Here is a 17,959-nt window from a genome sequence, read left to right on the forward strand (position 1 = left end):
TGCAAGGTGGTTTGGATAACGGAGATGCTGCTCTCAGACCAGGGAAAGCTCTCGAGGCTCCAGCCTGCTCCGGCAGCAGCAGGGCTAAGGCTTCCTGGAGACCTCGCAGCACATCTCAGCCTGCCGCGGCTGGATTTGTGTCCTGGGCTGGGCCGGTCCTGCTGCTTGCCTTCCTCCCATAGGTTTTAACGTCCTCGCTCCCCCTCCTACCCCTCCTTATTTTTCCAAGCCAGCTCCGCGAGCTCCCAAGCTGACAACACAGCACGGCTCGAATAGATGCCCATAAACGAAAATGAAATTCATGGAGAGTGAATCATACCAAGCAGAGTCACCAGGACCTTGTGAACTCCAAATCACGGCTGCTTTCCATTGATCAGATTAATTCCACTGGGGCGTTTATCTAATTAACCCCTTTCCGGTCTCGTTCCCCGCAGGAAGCCCGGTGCGCGCGCGTCCGCCCGCCTGCAGCCAGTTAGTGTGAAGCCCGGGATTGTGCGCAATGCACACCAGCAACCTCGCTCACCCTCTCCAGGGAGCTGGCTCCATCTGAGCAAAGCCGCATGCGTACGGTACATCTCAATCAGAAAGAGTAACGGGAGAGACAAACATTTCACAGCACGGTGGGTACTGCGAGCTGTCAGAAGAGAGAGATCTCCCTGCTCCCGCACCCCCCCGCCTCTCCAGCAGAGACAAAAGCCGGTGTTGACAAGCATTTCTGTAATTGTTAAGAGACAAAACTCTGCAATTTCAAAACCAATGTCGCTGCCTGTCAGCGTGCGGTGACGGAGCAGCTCTCCCCTGCTCCGCGGCTTCATGACAGCCCGGGCGGTGCTGGAAGCATTATGCCTCCCGCTTGTTCCTTGCTCGTTTTAACGGGGAGACAGGTGAAACGCAGAGGAGGAGAGGTGTGCGTGGCGGAGGCAGCACCGGGCGCGGGAGCCGCGCTTACCTTGCTGCATTAAGGCTCCCATCCCGAACCAGAAGCTGTTCAGCAGCGTGAAGTTGTTCTCCACAATGTCGGACCCCGGGTTGCAGGGGTGAGCGTCGTACCACTCGTACGGGCTGAACCTGTGGAGGCACAAGGAAAGCCGGTGAGGCTGGGGGTGTCTCCCGGCAAACACCACAGGGGACGGGGAAGAAACAGCCCTTGTGGGTGGGGGGTTGCCCAGCCCTGCTGGCGCCCAGCTCGGGGCACGGATGCAGACGCAGGGCCAGGATCCGTGCCCTGCATCACGGGGGGCTGGTGCCTGGAAAAGCAAGGTCTCCGTAAGGCACGTCCAGTCGGGCCCGTGTGAAGGTCGGGGTAGAGGACGTGCAGCCACAGGGGAGCAGGAGGCCGGCGGGACGGAGAGGGGCACAAGCACACTTGCAGGATGGGGCGGCTGAGAACGTACCAGCACGGGGCTGCTCTGCCCAGAGCCACCGTCCCGTCGTCCAGCACGGCCAAGGGCTCCCCCGGCACGCCGGAGCATGGGCCTCCCCCCGAGATCTGGAGCAGTGTCAGGCGGGATATGTCAGACCCGGGGTGGGCAGGGAGAGAGCAACACTCCTATTTCTGGAGCGGTTTAGCTGCACTTTCCAAGCAGTTGCATCCAAACCAGAAATGGCCCAGCAGCTCCCGAACCTGCCGCGCCGACTGGCGTCGTCGCTGCTCCCTCCTGAGCATCCCGGGCGCTTCGCACCCATCCGGCCCAAAATCCACCCCACAGCAGAAGGGAGATGTCGTCCCTCCCCGCACCCAGAGTCCCCTCCAGGTGCAGGGATACTCGGGGAGACATCCTGCCCTTCCACTTCGTGGGGAGACAGTCCAGCCAGCCAAGGCAGACTGGGTAAAACAACCTTATAATGCAGCTCTGTGCAGAAAGGGACTCGCCGCCTCCCCTCCGCCGTGCGTGTACATATAGCCTGCTCTATTAACGTGTCCATCACTTGGGCAATTTAAAACTAAACTGGACAAAGCACTAGACAACGTCTTGTAGGAAACAGCTCTGCACTGACAGAGGCATGGATTAGGTGGAATATAACAAGGCCTGAATATGCCGCGCGGCTCGGAGTATATTTGTGCAGGTAAAAGGTATTGAATTGGTCAGACCCTCCCTGCTGGAGAATGACCTTCCCCCCCAGCCCTGCTGAAAACTGCCAGGACGATTTGTTTTCACTGTCATCAGACGATTTCCTCGGATTCGGGGTCTTCGCGGGAAACCTGAAGCCCGAGAAACGCCGTCCCTCTCGGGTGTGCGCGTACGCCCGTGTCTGCGTGGGGTCAGTGTGACGATTTCCCAGCGAGAGCCCTCAAAACATTGTGGGAACAAATCGATTTGTTTTTTCTTTTGGTGGAAGACGCCTGCCTGGCTAAAGTGGGATGAAGAGCATTCGCCCTTGGCTGCTCTCCGCGCTCCCAGCCCAGCAAAGGGTCCCAGCGTCCTCCTGCCGCGGGCACGCGTCTCTGTGCCCTTTGCAGCCCGGGTGTCTACGGCCCCGAGACGCGGGACCACGCGGGCGCCTGGGGTTTGCTCCCCGCTCAGCCAGGGACCTCGGGGTGCTCCTTTGAAGGGAGGCGAGGGCCAGGGGGGCAATAATAATCCTGCCTTTCCTTCCCTTTTCCTGTAAGTGGTCTGGGGTAGCGACGCCTGTGTTTGCCCAATACGCCACGCTGGGCCCGTCGCCTCTCAAAGTCTGTCCCTGAGCCATCCATCCATCTCTCTTCTGCATTTTCAAAAGGGGAAAGATAACAAAGGAAGGTAAAATTGTTCTGAAATCAAACCTGGCTTGAAACGCGGCCCGTTCCTGTAATGGGTTGGGCCCTGCTTGGCCAGAGCCTTATGCTGGGAGTATGCAAAACCTCACGTACGAGCCGCAGCTCTTGAATACAAGCAGAGTTCGAGCAGGAGATGAAAACCTTCCTTGGGCTGCCAATTGAAAGGAAATATGAAATGGAAGGGGAATCGGGAAGATCAAATGAGCCCGACAAGATGACACGTTGAACAACTTCAAGGTCTCGGAGTGAGAATCTACCGGCACGGCTCAAATTATAGAGAAATATTCAGGAAACCGCACAGCAGCAACAGCGACTTTGGGACTTGAAAGGCTGGTGGGGCCATTAAAGGAAGTGGAGCTGTAATGAAGGGAAAGGTTTCAGGGTCTCTCCTCCCCATCTAACTGCACCCATAATATGCGGGATTTGTCCCAAGCAGGCTTCCCTTCTCGCCGCGACAGGAGCAGGGTTTAAATAAAATGGCCCAGGAAAAAAACACAATCTTTTTCTGTCTCTTTTAGGCTCTTTTCTCTCCTGAGAAAGGGACTGGGAAGCAATTCGGAGCAGGCCCCGTGAAAGGCAGGGATCTGACACGAAGCACTTTAAGGCTGAACTGCGTGTCCAGAGAAGCTTCTCAACGAGGGTCCTGGTTTCAGGTTAAAATGTCTGCTTAAGAAGCCCTGCGGGCAGGACGCTGTGATGAGCGGTAATCTGGGGCCGTGCAAACCTGAGAGCAACAGGCGGCCGCTCGCGAGCAGCCCCCGGCTGCACCGCTGGCTGCGCGTCGCCAGACAAACGACCGCCGCGCAGCCGCTCGGCACCGCTACCGTTCGGGGCTCTTTGGGGACCGGGGTGGTTCGAGGCAGCGGCTCTATCAATAAGCGAGAGACTGATTAAAAGTGGTGATGGATCAAAGGCATCCTTTGCCTGCCTCTAAATAGTCCCTGAGTTGGTTTTAAGTGGCGTTGACCTATGATAATGGCAGCCGCAGCGGTCTCCCGAGCCTCGTTTGTGAGACTCATGTTTTTGAATTAAGGCTTGGCTATTTTGACTGTGTTTTCCTCCAGAGAATAGGACTTTGTGAGGCCTCGGTGGGGTCAAGAGCAGATATTGTTTCCATTACGTCTGGATGCAATAAATAAAACCAGCATTTTCCCCAGGATATCTCTGGCCCTCCACCTGCCTGTGTCAAGGGTCATGCCGGTACAGCCTAGACGAGAGGGGCTGTTAGAAATCCATTAGTGGGACATTACAGATGAGGGAAAAACAGCAGGGGCAGAGCCTACTCGTTAGAAAGAACAAGTCCCTCAAATGGGGCCTGGAAATTATTGCAACCTGCCGGTAACCTGATGGGGAAAGGCTCCCGATCGCTGCACGGTCAAGGTCGTTTGAAAGTCGTAAAGGCCTCTCTTCTGATCAGAGGCTTGGGCTCCAGCGGGAACTGCTTCCTGCTTGAAAGCTGGCTGCTGCCGCCACCCCGACCTGCCAGCCCTAGCCCCGGGGAGCAGGGATGCTGCAGCACTGACGGCCCTTCCCTAATTAACTCCTTGGTAATTACCGTCCCGGTCCCTGCCGGTCGGTGAGAGCTGTTGTAATGATATTACCACGCCTGTCCGAGGACGGGGCAATAGGAGCCGTTATTAAATGCACCTGATTAGCAGCCACGACTTTTTGGAGGGTGGTTGCAATGGGAAGGGGCATCTCAGAACCAGCTGCAGGACAGGCAGAGACCGCTGAGCACAGCTCATCTCTCTTTCAAAGCAGTTCCAGAAACAGAGAGAAAGGCTTCAAAGATTTCCTGACTCTTTTTAAGGAAGCCCACCAGCTTCCAGCAGCCCTGCAGGACTCAGCAGCTATGAGGCTCAGCTCGCTGGCATGTGCAGCGCCCCGACAGCAATGCATCAATGGGCACGGTCCTGCCAGCCCTGCGTTGGCACCGCCGATGTCACGTCAGTGCCTGCAGCCCCCACGATCCAGCACAGCGGAGAGATCGGCTGACTTGGGTGGACTTCCCATGGTGGGAGGTAGCGGACAGGAGGTCTTGCTCTCCCGCGGGCTGGGTTATCCTACCCACACGTCAGGAGTCTGCACAGGGAGCCCACGGCAATGGTCAAGCTGGCACTCTTCAAGCCCAACCCACCCAAGGGTTTCTTTGCACCCTTGCCCCAAGGATTTTTATAAGTCCCATGAGGAAACAGAGTTTCAGAGATCATGAGCTGCTTGTCCAGGGACCTGACCCCAGATGCAGATCAGAGCACTGGGATCCCTCCGTGCACACCCCTGCAGGGCAGCGAGCCGACCCAGCCCCGTGCGTTGGGTTAGGCAGGCCCCTCTGCTTCACAGCACGCCTTTGCCCCAGTGCAGAGCAAAGCTGGATTTTCCTTTCAGCTCCACCCCGGGGCAAACAGCGAGTCGCATCTAGGGGCTGCGTGGAGCCCTTCTTCAGTAACTCTTGCAGAGGATTTTCTGTGCGGATGTAAGCAGAGCGCGCACGGAGCTGGGAGGGGCCGAGTCTGGGTGCTGCAGGGCAGGGCCCCACTTTGAACTGGGAAAGATAAATACGCCCGTCGATCTGGAAACGCACTCGAATTCCAATTTCAAGACACGCAAGCAATCGAATGCGTGGTGGCAATGGAGTCCATCTAGCAATGTCCCACGCTGTTAGCAGAGACACGGAGCCGAGCAGCGCCATCAATCATCACAAGGAATGCTTTGCTGTTTGTAATTAGCTGGCGTTCATCTTCCCAGATGAGCTTTCCTGCCCGCTGAGGGTCTCGTGCCTTCTCTCTGGCATGCAGCCAAATGGCGCAGGACCTACTCCCACTCCCACTCCCACGGGACTCAGCAGCCGGAGGAGGGGTGCCAGCAGCGCAGCAAACCGTGCGCTTCCTTCGGGGCCCCCCACCGCCAGGCGCCCTTGCAGCGTCAGACAGCGATGGCAATGTCCCAGGAGACGAATGCCGGCTGTGCCAGGCTGCTGCGTGACATACACATGATAAACGGGGACGTCTCAGCCCTTCTTGAAATTCAGCCGCGGGTGGGATAAAATTCGCCAGCTGTTCATTGCTCCTGGGAGAGACGCTGCCTCGTGCCATCCTCTTTGGATCGGGATGGGCCCATCTCTGGTTTGCAAATCTTTGGGGGTGAGGGGCACAGCGTACAAGCAATCCCAATTGTTTTTCACCTTGTGCAAACTCCTATTGAGGTGCCTGTGGCTCCAGGTGGGAGAGTCTGGCTGCACCCCCACCATGGTTCGCTCAGACGGGGCTGGCTCATAAGGCCAAGATGTTTGCATTTTATTTAACTGTTTCCCCTCATTTCAGTTTGCTCTGAGCCTCTCCTATCACCTGCAAAAGGCATGACCCCAGGGCAGTTATTCTCCTGCCGTATTGCCTGTGTGGCAGTGTTTCTAGGGGCTGGACACATGCTCGGTGCTCTGCAAACACAAAACAGCACATGGTCCTTGCCCAAAGTGCTTGAGCTGATGTCTGCAGAGTGCTTTGGAGCCCGACGGGCCAGCTGCAGGCTCCGTGTCTTCCCCTGGTTGAGGCTCATTGTGAGGGCAGAAAGAAGAGGCCTTCCCCCATGTACGTGTGAAGCTTTTACACAGTCTCAGTCAGCTGGGGCCGGTGTGTCCTTGGCTTTCAGGGGAGTTGCATCTGACAGACCTGATTGCAGGGGAGGAATCAGGCCAGGTAGCTGCCTGGCTGTCCCAGATGTTGTGCAGAGAACAAATATTCTGCTTGCTAAGCAGAGCGAGCTGACAACCGCCACTCAGCACCATGAGGGTATTGCGCAGAAAAGCCCAGATAATCTCTTCCAAATGCTGCAGAGGCGGTTGGGGCAGCTGCAAACCGCAGCCGGGCAGGGAGATGGTGTGTCCTGCGATCCCTGCTTGGCGTGTCCGGGGATGGAGGGGCGCGTGTAGACAAGCACCGTCCCGTCCCGCGAGCTCTCGGAGGAGCTGAGGTGCTCCAGAGACCTGGCACGCACCGGCCGCTGGGATCTTAAGGGGCAGAGGGGCATAAAGCATGCCCTGCAAGCCCTGGGACTCGCACACTTGATGGCCTCCGCCCCGTGCCTGGAGCTGGTCTGTGGGGAGCGGAGGGGCGCTCACCCCCGTCGGAAGTGGCGACCGGGGCGTTGCTGAGTAACACGACAGAGACGGAGCGGGGCTGCCGGGGGTCTCGTGCTTGTCATTGCAGAGTGGACAGTCCCCTAAATCCTCCCCCCATTTTCTGTCCACCTGCTTCTGCCTTAGACACTCGGGCGTGTGGCAGGGGCGAGGACATATCCCCCCATGTCTAGCCCCCAGCCTAGCAGCCCTATGCTGTAACAGGGGCAGTGGGAAGCTTGCGACGGCTCCTCCTGGACCAGTGTCACGGGCCCGGGATGGGGGAGCGGGGTAACGGGGGGAGCGGGCAGCCGCAGAGCCGTGCGTCAGACGTGCCGGCGCAGGGTGCTCTCCGCGCTCTCCATTTCCCTGCTTTGAAATGATAAACAGCAGAGCGTGGCCGTAACCGCTCATTTGCGGGCTGCATTAAGCAAACCCCAAGGACCCTTTCAGAGGAGCAAAACAAGGCAGCTCGCTCTCCCCAGGTCCCATAAATATGGATAAGTGGCGGACAAAATGGAAGCAAAGCCATTGCAAAATGACTCCATTAGGGACACTGATCAAGAGGAGAGGGGGAGCTAATGGGGATGAGGGCCTCCGGAGACACCTGCCTGCTGCATCAAGGGGCTGGCAAACGTGCCTGGCTGTGCAGGGAGCATCGTCGCCCAGGGGGTGCATGCTTTGTTCCTGTAGCGCGGGCGGTGGGATTGCACGTTCCTGGGCTGCGCGGCTCCACAAAGGCTGTAGGAAATCAATAACGCATGCAAATGCATGCAAATCCCCCCTGCCTTTAAAGATAGGGAAGCTTTTAAACATATTAATTAGATGCATATTAATTTTGTAAACAGTCGCACTGCCAGATTCATAGCAACGGGCTTTCTATTCTCTTGACACGGGGACGGTTTCAGGGGGAGGTTGCATGTGGAAGGCTTGGGGACGGGAGATGGAAATGCTTTGGAAGTGGGAGAGACGCCCGTCTCCAGAGGAGAGGAAGGGGTGAAGGAGAAGGTGCAGGGATAGAGGCAGGGCAGTGATGGAGCCGGTGTGGTGCGTGGGCTCCCACGGCCCCGCGCAGCGCAGGGGGAGGCGACGGAGGTGGTCCGTGACGGCGGCCAGGCCGCTGGGCGCCCCTTACCTGGCTATGACAAACAGCACGCAGCTGACCCCCAGGTAGGCGAGGAGGATGTACATCCAAATGTCGGGAGACAAGGGGTTGAGGAAGGAAAACACACTGGGGTTGGTCCCGTTGGGCTTCCGGTACAGGATGCTGACCCCCAGGGTCATGAAGGGCTTGGAGAAGTCAATCGCTTTCTCCCGCACGTGCGTGATGGTGAGAGGAGCAACGGCCAAGTCCGCTTTCTGCGCGGCGACACGGAGGAGAGAGACAAGGAGAGAGAAAGAAGTCGTTAGAAACCGCGGGGCTCCCGCAGAAGCGCTCCCCCCCGGGGATGCCCTCGCCTGGGCTGGGTAGCAGGGGCCTGGCATCGCGCCCCAGCTCGAAGCGGGGGTGAGGGGCACGCCGAGACTGGCTTTCCTTGCAGGAGGGGCAGGGATCTGGGGGCAAGGGGTGAGATGGGGAAAGCACTCGGCTAGCAAGAGGCGAGTCCCTTCCCCCGGTGCAGGGACCCGCTGGCCACTGACTCCTTGTGCTGGACGCAGGGGGAGGCCCTGGCTGGGAGACCCCGGGGAGAGGCAGCCCCCGCCCCAGCACTGACACGACAGACAGAGGGTGGGAGGGAAACTGAGGCACAGGGAGGTGGAGCTGACTTGCACACAGAAGCTCCCGGCCCCCCTGTGAGGTCGACCACCGGGCTCTCTGGAGAAGAGACCCTGGCATTCGCTGCATCCAACACGCCCGGCCCTGGCTGGCCCCTCCGCCTCCCAGGGGCCCCGATCCTGCGTGGTGCCGAGCCCCTTCAGGTCGGACGTGGTCACCTCGCAGGCCCCGAAGCCCACCCTACCCCACCCCGTGACTCCAGGACCTCCCTCCATTCCCCCGAGCTTGGCTGTGGTCTCAGACGTCCCGCTCCCTGCGCCGCGCCGCGCCGTGCAGGCTCTGTCTAGGCTTTGGCATGTCGGGGCTTTCGTGCCCCACCAAAACGCACAGCAAGACTCCCATTATCTGCCAAGGGCTTTGGACCATGCACCCAGACCCCTGTCGTGGCTCATCTGTCAACCTCAGCCCATCAGCTCACCGGGGTGGGGCGAGAGGGGTGGATGCTGCACCTGAATTCACACCAGCATCTGCCACCGATGGAAGGCAATGCATGGCGGCGCAGGGACCACCGCGCACGCAGGCCGGGTACCCGACGAGGTGACGCTAGCTCGAGTTTCCTGCCGTCTTGGGCCCTGCTCGGACCGGCGCTGAGGAGGAGCGCTGGGCTCTGTTTGATAACCACCTTTAGCAACTCTCCTGCCCCGCTTCACCTGCTCCTCGGTGCGGGAAGCCTGCATGTAGGAGAGGCGGGCGCGGTATTTGCAGGGGCTTTTTCCTGCACGGGTTCTGCTCGGAAATGGGTGAGGCTTCGTCAGCAGTCAGCGAGATTATACTTTACAGCATCCTAAAAGGTGTCTGTGACCTTCCTTCCTCCTGCAGCACAGCACTTAGCAGCCAGCGAGCGCCGTCCGCCGCAGAGGACACTCGTTCTGGCCTTCATCTCAATGTTGCTCCAAGTACACCGTGTCACAGAGGGAGGCCGGGCCAGAAATTAAGTTGCAGGAAGTAATAACCTAGCAGCGTGAGGCACAGAGTTCATTTTCTTTCCCCACAGCTGGCTTCGGGATGAAACCGGAGAGGCTTTGCACATGGAAACCCCGACGTGCCGAGACGCGGGGGCTGTGGGCGCAGAGCGGCGTGCGACCGCCGCGTGGGAAGGACAAGGTGATGGTTTCGTACCCTGCTCCTCTTCTGTGTACGTCCTTGGCCACAGCTCCTGTGAAAAGCTGCTGCTAATTAATGGTGAAATGCATAGTGTAAGGCCTAAGCACCACTTAAGCTATAAATGGGGCCTCAGTGGGTCGTGTCCTTTGTCCTGGCTTTCTGCACAACCGTGTATTTCACACGAAGAAGCTATTTGCATGGCTTCGGTGGCTGGTTTTATTGAAAGGCGAGGTCCCGGCCTTTTCTGGTAGTCTGTTTGCTTTTAGGTAATGCCTGCATTAGCATCCTCGCACGCACATTCAGGGTTCAGAGGAGCACATTGCAAAAGAAAATCTAAATACCAGAAGACCTTTTGGTCCACCAGCTGCCTGGCAGCTAGGAAGGGGCCACGCCGCTCAGCCGGGATCCAAAGCGGTTGTGAAGCTCAAGCCACAAACAAGCCGACCCGGAGCTCCTGGCCCAGGCAAACCCCTCATCATGGATTTGTGGGGTCACCACTGTCCTGCTGCCTGGGTTTTTACTTGAAGCAGGACCTCCAAGACACCCCGCACGGGCGGTTCCTGCAGCAGCCGCTGTTTGCCTTTGACTTCCAGTCGTGCAGGCGGGACAGGAGCCGGGGCTTGCAGCCGGCGCCAGCCGAAGCAGCGTTCTCGGCGCTGCCCGGGGACGCCGGGCGCTGCACCGATAATCGGGAGAGACAAGGGAGATGCTCAAAGGGACGTAACGAGATGAAGGGAGACTAATCCAGCAGAAAGCGGGACGCTGTGCACCCCTTTGGCAGGAAGTCCAGCCTGGGCTCTGGGTGAGTTTGGAGAGGCCGAGCTAAACTCTGCCCCGGGCGGCTCCTCTCTCGCTTGCCGGCTGCCTCACACCAGTGAAATCCATCCTCTGCGATGCAGGTATCAGACCGCGAGCAGGGCCTGACCCGTGTTCCCCAAACCCAAAGGAAGCCCGTTTCCCAGCCGGCTGCTCAGGGGATGCAACCGCACACGCGCCAGCAGCACACGTGCCGGCTTCCCGGCTGCAGGAGAAGCGCGACCGCTGCGACGCGTGCGGTGCCGGCGCCGTGGCTCTGCCTCGGAGGAGCAGCAGGACGGAGGTCTCCTCTGCGGCAGGGACTCCCTGCCCTTAAGGTTAGTTTGCTTTACAGGGATTTGCAGGAGCCGAGAGCAGTGTCCGTGACCACGCGGGAGCGTGCATCGTCCACCCAGCCGTCCCGAGCAGGCTATTTGCTCTGGGACTCAAACGCCTCTAGGGCCAGATTCTCAGGTGTAAATGCCACAGGCCACTTGCACCAAAACACCGACCTGGGCCACTGAGGAGCACAGTTTCACACTGGCTTTGTCCCTTTGCCCTGTCTCCTCACTCCAGCTCCCGGTCAGACTAGGCAGGCTGTAATGCCGACCCTTCTGTGCCCTAAAGCCAGTCTCCCCCCATGCCCTTTCAATGGGCAGCTTAAAAAAACTGAACCGACACCGGACACAAAAGGATTCGCCAGCCCAGGCTTGTCCCTGCAGCTGGAATCGGCAAAGCCTCGGGCAGAGATCGTGCACGTGCGCTGCACAGCTTGACTCCAGCCCACTTCTCCCGCAGACGTGCTCGACCCCGGGCACCTCCTGGGGGCACAAGGAGACCCAGGAGCTAACAGGTGGTGCCACGCACCCCTTGTACACTGCAGGCACCGCAGGGCACGGCCTGCATCTCTGACCGCCGCCTTGCATGCTGCCAGGCACGCTAGGTGCTGAATGTCCACACACGACACTCGCCCTTCGTCTGGTCCTGAAACACTAATTAGCTACCGGAGCAAATGTGAAGCATTTTAGCCCATATAAAACACATGCTTTAGCTCAATCGCAGGATGAGTGTTGCAGGCAGGGACCCTGGGTGAAAATCTCTGCAGATCAGGCTGCCTACCTCTTCTGGCTGTGGACGTCTATGGAAAGTGCCAAAGAAACCTCTTGGACTTTAGGTGTGTTGGGGGAGTTATTCCCCCTGTGGAAAATAGTCTCCTCTGTGGGCCCTCCCCATAGCAAAGGCCTCTGCTCCAAAGCACGGGCTCTAGAGCTGCTCCAGCAGAAGTTGCATGACTTTTTTTTTAAATATATTTTGTATTCCACATCGAATTAGCCAAATCCGTTCCAAATCTTATCAATTTGAGCAAAACTCAATCATTCCAAAAACCGTATCGATCGAGCAGGCAGAGCCTCAGTCGTCCCAAACACCGCGTGCGGTGCTGCAGCCGGCGAGCATCCTCCATCCCAGACCCGTCACCCGGGGACTTCAGATGCTCCCAGATCCATCGGCCGGCATCTTGCTTGCAGGGCCAAGCCCGCAGGTCTTGAGATTCAGATGCTCCTACTACAGGCAAGCATCCTCCATCACAGACGCTTTAGTCTGGGACTTGACACTCCCTACACTTGATCCTAGCCCACAAGAGGCCGAGAAGCGATGGAAAGCTGCAAGCATTCCCCTGGCGTGGGCAAAGCAGTTGGTCTGAGGCCAAGGCGTTGCTCCAGGACCCCGCTTAGCAGCTCCCCAGCTGAGAATCGGACCCTCGCACCTTGGTGATACATGTCAAACACAGCTAGGAGGAAGGAGGGGTTGGACAGCCCGTACAGGACAGCGTCCGACCCCCGTTCCCAGCCTGGCACTGCTTCTTCCCTCTTGCCAGACTGAGACTCGGCGGTAACACGAGCCTTTTTATGACGGCAACAAACCTGCCCTACAGCCCCGAGTGTGCAGCCGGCGCGTGCGACAGCTGTCACAGCTGGGCTGGCAAACAAAGTGGGCACCAAGGTACATATTGATTCAGGAAACTGAAATGCCGCAGCGCTTATTAAGCCAACCCGAGCTAGGTATTTACACAAGCTAATTGTGTGTGTGCTGCGGCGGTGCGGGGACATGGTGCACGCTCCAGCTACGCGGTTGTTCTTCCGGTGCCTGCCTGCGGTGCCGGCGTGCTCGCACCGCTCGTCCTCCCGCGCTGCTCTGACCGGCTCCTGCCTCCTCATCTCTACGTCTGACCCCAGGCCTCTGCCTTTCGGGTCACCTGTGCCGTCCTCTCACCTCCTCCCAGGCCTGCCTCGACCCCAGCCGGATGACCCCTGGGGATGCGCACGCTGCTCAGGGCTGCACTTGCTGCCAGGTCGTGGCCTGCCCATCTCACTCGCCCCGTAACCTCCGTGAGGCACGAGCTGCATCGTCTTTGCTCCCGAACTGCCGCCACGTGCCGGCTTGGCTACAGGATGGGTGAGCCTCCCTCCTTTCCCTGCCTGCCGGGGAGACGCCGAGCTGTCTCCCTGGCTCGGTCAATCATAGAGCCGCCGACAAGGAGGGCTGAAGGACCTCAGGAGTCGCATCGAGTCCACCCCCTGCTCCAAGCAGGACCAGCCCCGACTGCATCATCCCAGCCAGGGCTTTGTCTACCCGGGGCTCAAACCCCTCCAAGGATGGAGACTCCCCCACCTCTCTGGGGAGCCTGCTCCAGTGCTTCACCGCCCTCCTCATGAGAAAATTTATCCTAATTTCTAACCTCGACTCCCCTCTATCTGACACTGGGAGGGGTCTGCTGTGGGCTGTCACCCCCCAGGCATGGGGCCCAGCCCCCTTTACCTGTGCGGAGGTCAGGGTGAGAGCGGGGCACGGACGGTCCCAAAAGCTGCCCTGCCCCTGCCATTGCAGGGGCCAGAGCTGGCTTTCCGTGGCTGCTCTTGCAACGTGGGTGCGAATTCACACATCGCTTGGTCAGCGAACGCGTTTAACGTCAGCGCCGAGCGATGGAAGAAAACAGCCGGGGATACGCTCGGCGCTGACCCGCACACGAGCATTTAGCACCGCTGCAGGTGCTGCAACCCCCGGGGAGGCAAGCACTTGTTTCCTCTCTCCCACAGGGATCCTCCTCAGAGAGCAATACTGTGACGAGACCTGAAATACCCTGGAGCCCATCGCGCCAGGGGTTGCATTCGCACGTCACCAGAGACTGCAACGAATTTACTGTCTAAATGGGCAAGACAGGCAAGGTCCAGGGAGGCAGAGGGACTTGCAGAAGATCCCTCAAAGTCCGTGGCGGACGCTGGACTAGAGCCCAGTTTGCCCGACCTGCAAACCAGAGCCCACGGCACTGCGGTGCGCTGCCTGCCCCCCTCGCCCCTGCCTCTGCACCCTCCCGGACGCCGCTCCAGCGCCGGACGCATGCGTGGACATGCAGCAGCTGGCCGGAGCGCAGCGCCACGTCTTGCTTCCCGCTTGCTCCTTAATGTCAGGCTCAAGCAGCAGAGAATACAAAATGCACCTCCGAACCGAGCGCATTACTTTCTTCCCTTCCTGGGGCGATAGCTTGCAAATGAATGCCAGGCTAAGAGGCACTTGAAACAAACGGCCACCCGGCACAGGAGCATTACTCACAACGTGGCCACGTGGCTGCACTATGCAATTCCACCATCATTTACTGTCAATAAATGTCCATTTATTGTGGAAGTGTTAAATCAGCTGTCATAAATTGTCCCCCAGGACAGATATTATGCCTTCTCCGTGCTTACCCATCGCCAGGGATTTCCATTAGCAACCCTGTGATTTTTCATGCCGTTCGAATTCCCACGTGGAATTTCAGACTGAATGCAAATACGGTTCGTCGCGTATAGCCTCAGCCCAAGAGCGGCTTTGCTTGTGTGCACACATGCTTAAAAACCTCCAGAATACCATTCCTCTGGGTGGGGGTCCTAAGAGCCCGCTCCTCGCGAGACTTTAGGAAGCCGGTTTCTCTTACGGCTTGAGTCGGTAAATGAAATTGTACCCAGCACCAATGCACAACGGGGGTTTAATTGCATTTGTTGTATGTTTTAGTGCAGGGCTGGTGAAGGCAACGGGCAGGGCCAGGAGGTGCCTGGTTTAACCTCTGCCCCATCCCCATCCGCACGCCCCAGGCCTGCCCGACACGACCGTGTGAGGGCCGTTCGGTCTCCAAAGGCCTTTCCCAGCCTGGCTTCCTGGTGGGCAGCCGCTGTGCTGGGCTGGGTACCGACAGTGCCCGGTCCACGGGGAAGGGACCCAGGGCCCCCACGGCCGTTTCACCCCCCCGCCCCCGATGGGCAGCTCTGCCTGGGTCACGAAGGACCGGGTGGGGGGATTACGCCCAACTCTGGCATAATAAGCAGTAAGAGGTTTCCGAGTGAACGGGCAGATTCCTGCCCCGTGGCACGGCAGTGACGCTGCTTTACAGCCTCAAAATGCCCGGCATTACAGGACATCTGGGCTGGTGCATGCTCAGATTTGCTGCCACGGGGGTCAGAGCCCCTGGTTCAGAGCCGCACCGTCTGCGGCCGCAGCCCCAGGTGAGCTCAGCGCTCGGGCCCACCCTGCCCTGCCTCCCCTGAGCTGCGGGTCCTCTCCTTGGACACCCTTTGCAGCACAAGCGGGAGGTCATTGCGAACAACGCGTTGTGCTCGCTCCTCCGATGTTCTCCGCGGCAAAGCACCATCTGCTCCCCCTGACGCTTCCGACACGGCCAAGGCAGCTCCCGGTATCTTGCATCAGCAACTCCCATCCGTCTTGGTCACTCCAGACACTAAGCAATCATTGCGACCGCTGTAGCCTCGTGTCTAACTAAGTGTGAAATTCAGTCCAGGAGGAGGGGCGAAATCCAAGTGCAGGCGCCGCTGCTTCAGCTGTCTGGGCAGTCTTGGCAGCGCTCCCTGCACGGGGTGCGTCGCATTAGCCCGGGCACTCAACAGCTCACAGGATCCTGCGGCTTCATGCTTTGACCCAGGTGCTCCGAGCTCCACCCTGAGGAGCAGATGCCCCAGGTTGGCTGTATGTCATATTTCTAAATGGGGTGGTCTCAACGGGGGCTTCCTCGTGTGCGGTTTCAAAGGAGCTCCCTCTCCCATCGCACGGCTTTTCCAATCCAGTTCACAGTGAATCGGATCTCCCCCCTTTGCAAACGTACCAGGCAATGGAGGCTCCTTCCCCACAGGCCTCTGTGGATGGAAAGCCCCAGCTGGGCACGATGAAACGGCTTCACTTCTCTTTTTTTAATGTCTTACATAAACACTTCTATAAAAGGTAACGACTTGCAGATAAAATAAATAGTGGCTTCGCACAGGGCCGGGTGATCGTTAACAAATCACTCCAAGACGACACCTAGCCAGGCCTGTTACAGGGCAATGCAAGACCTGTGGATGCTGCTGCTAAAACTTGGGAAACATCCCGGATACCAGCAGAGGTGCCCCTTTGCTCCAAGCCCTCCTGCCCCTTCTCCTGCTATCTAGTTTAAGACAACGGCGCTGTTCGGTAGCTGGAGTGTCGCTGGGTGGATCCCACGACATGGAAGCAATGCTGATATTTCACAATGATTCAGGCGTCCACGTTCGACTTAAAAACCCGGGCATCTCTGCAGCTGATCCAGCAGCCACGAAACCGCGCGCTACTGCGCTCCAGGAGCAGGGCGCTGCGCCGAGCACCGTCGGAGAGGTGCACTGCTGCATCGCGAAGGGCTGGATGTGGGCTGTCCTGCACAGACACGGCTCCGCACAGACACAAACCAGGTCCAGTGACCCGGCGCCCAGGAGATACGAGTCCTTCTCTGTGTCTTTCTCCATCTTTAGTAGTAGCACAGGATCAAGTGAGCTAACGCCCGCGACCATCGCGCGGATCTCTCTGCAAGAGGCACGGCTGCAGAAGAACTCACTTCTCATTTGGGAGTGACAATCTGTCCTCCACTTATCCTAGGCGTTGAGCATGCAGCACCTGGGGGGACATGCCGATATCTCCTAATTGCATGCGTGGGGTGTTATCATCGTCAGTCTGATATTGCAAAGCCAAAGCGTGGCACTGCTGCTTCTCCCGCGCGGGAGAGGAGATGAATGATTGGAGAGCTGCAATAACTGACGGACGGTTGTGACCCTAATCATAATGGCATCATGCCAGGATGAATGGATTTATCTAGTGTAGCCAATCAAGGTTAACGGGGGCTCCTGTATCATCCTGCAATGCCCTCCTGCCTTGAGGCAATCGTTTCACGTGCTGATGATGAACACGGGGGTGGGAAAATACAGGACCTGAGAGGAAGCTGCATGATACAGAGCAGGGACTGGGTGCCAGGACACCTCCATCCAGTCCCCGTCTCTGCCACAGAGCTGCAGTGCACCTTTGGTCAAGTCACTTAATATTTCAACTAAAACAAGCAAACATGAATGAGCCTATTGCACATCCTAGGTCCAGCTCTACACAGCCGTGCCATGAAGGCAGGGTGACAGGGCAGCTCTCCCAAGCACCAACATAGGGAGGGGTGGAAAGAACTGCTGCTGCTGCAGCTCTGCAGTCGTGACAGCGGTGCCAGAAATCGCCGTTGTCCCCGCGTGTTGCAGCTCGCCGCGTGCCCACCGGTGTTGCTTTGTCTCTACCTTGACGTGTCCTTTTATAGCTGAAACGTGCCAAGTGCTTAACAAAAGACCGCGGTCAAGTGCACGTAAAAACGGCGTGTTTTTAAAATGTGCAGCCAGGCCAGTCCCAGCTCAAGAAACGCCATTGCTGCTGTCCTTGCAGCCTTTTTACCTCTTGCTTTAGCAAAGGAAGGTTTCACAGTCTTTAACATCCATGAAAAAGGAGCAGCCACGGGGGGGTCTGTGCCTGATGGGCCCCCCTGCCCCACAACCAAGCAGCCTTTTCTTGCAGTGAAGCTCAGCAAAGTCCCTTTCAGTGTGTCGGGATCGCAGTCCCGCATGCAGAGAGGGAGCTCAGGGCAGCGCGGGACATGGACAACAGCTGAGGGCTTCTTCTCACGCCGGGGGAACAGGAATGCAGCTTCCAGGGGTCTCGCCACGTCCCTCCCCTCACACCCTGATGGCCTGTAGACTTCCAGGGCATGCTTTTTCCCACGGACCTGGCAGCAACCTGCGAGTCCCAAGTGCACCGAGCAGCAGATGGAAAGGCCCTTGGTGCCTTGAAAGGCATTGCTGATGATGCAAACCCTTGTGTGCGGCTTGCATGTCAGAGCGGGCCGACTGCTGCTTAGGGTCTACCACCGTGGTCCGTCCAGTCATTGGACTGATACGTTGTGGGGGGGAGCACATGGTCATTTAGCCTTTCAATGGACAAGGCAGAACTGTTTTTATACAGGTAAAAGTCACCCTGAGCATCAACAGGCTCCTTTCCTCCTTCCACACCGCTTGGCTTTGCAGGCTTGCGGCAGCCAGGCACGGCGAGAACAGCG

At 58.3% G+C, this 17,959-nt stretch overlaps 1 protein-coding gene across 4 annotated transcripts in view; it reads right to left on the reverse strand.

Moving 5' to 3' along the window:
- GRIK3 (glutamate ionotropic receptor kainate type subunit 3) overlaps window positions 1–17,959 on the reverse strand; it is a 161,607-nt gene that overhangs the window by 21,818 nt on the left and 121,830 nt on the right. For all 4 annotated transcript variants that reach the window (XR_009462897.1, XM_059729452.1, XM_019489926.2 and 1 more), the window contains exons 11-12: window positions 8,005–8,228; window positions 950–1,068 (exon numbers count right to left, since the gene is read on the reverse strand). Coding sequence is in view for 3 of the 4 variants with exons in the window: in XM_059729452.1 (XP_059585435.1) it covers window positions 950–1,068; window positions 8,005–8,228 (343 nt within the window). In the remaining variant the exon portion in view is untranslated. The remainder of the gene's footprint in view (window positions 1–949; window positions 1,069–8,004; window positions 8,229–17,959) is intronic.

The sequence above is a fragment of the Alligator mississippiensis genome, chromosome 6 (genome assembly GCF_030867095.1).
Source record: "Alligator mississippiensis isolate rAllMis1 chromosome 6, rAllMis1, whole genome shotgun sequence".
In the NCBI taxonomy this organism is placed as follows: domain Eukaryota; kingdom Metazoa; phylum Chordata; order Crocodylia; family Alligatoridae; genus Alligator; species Alligator mississippiensis.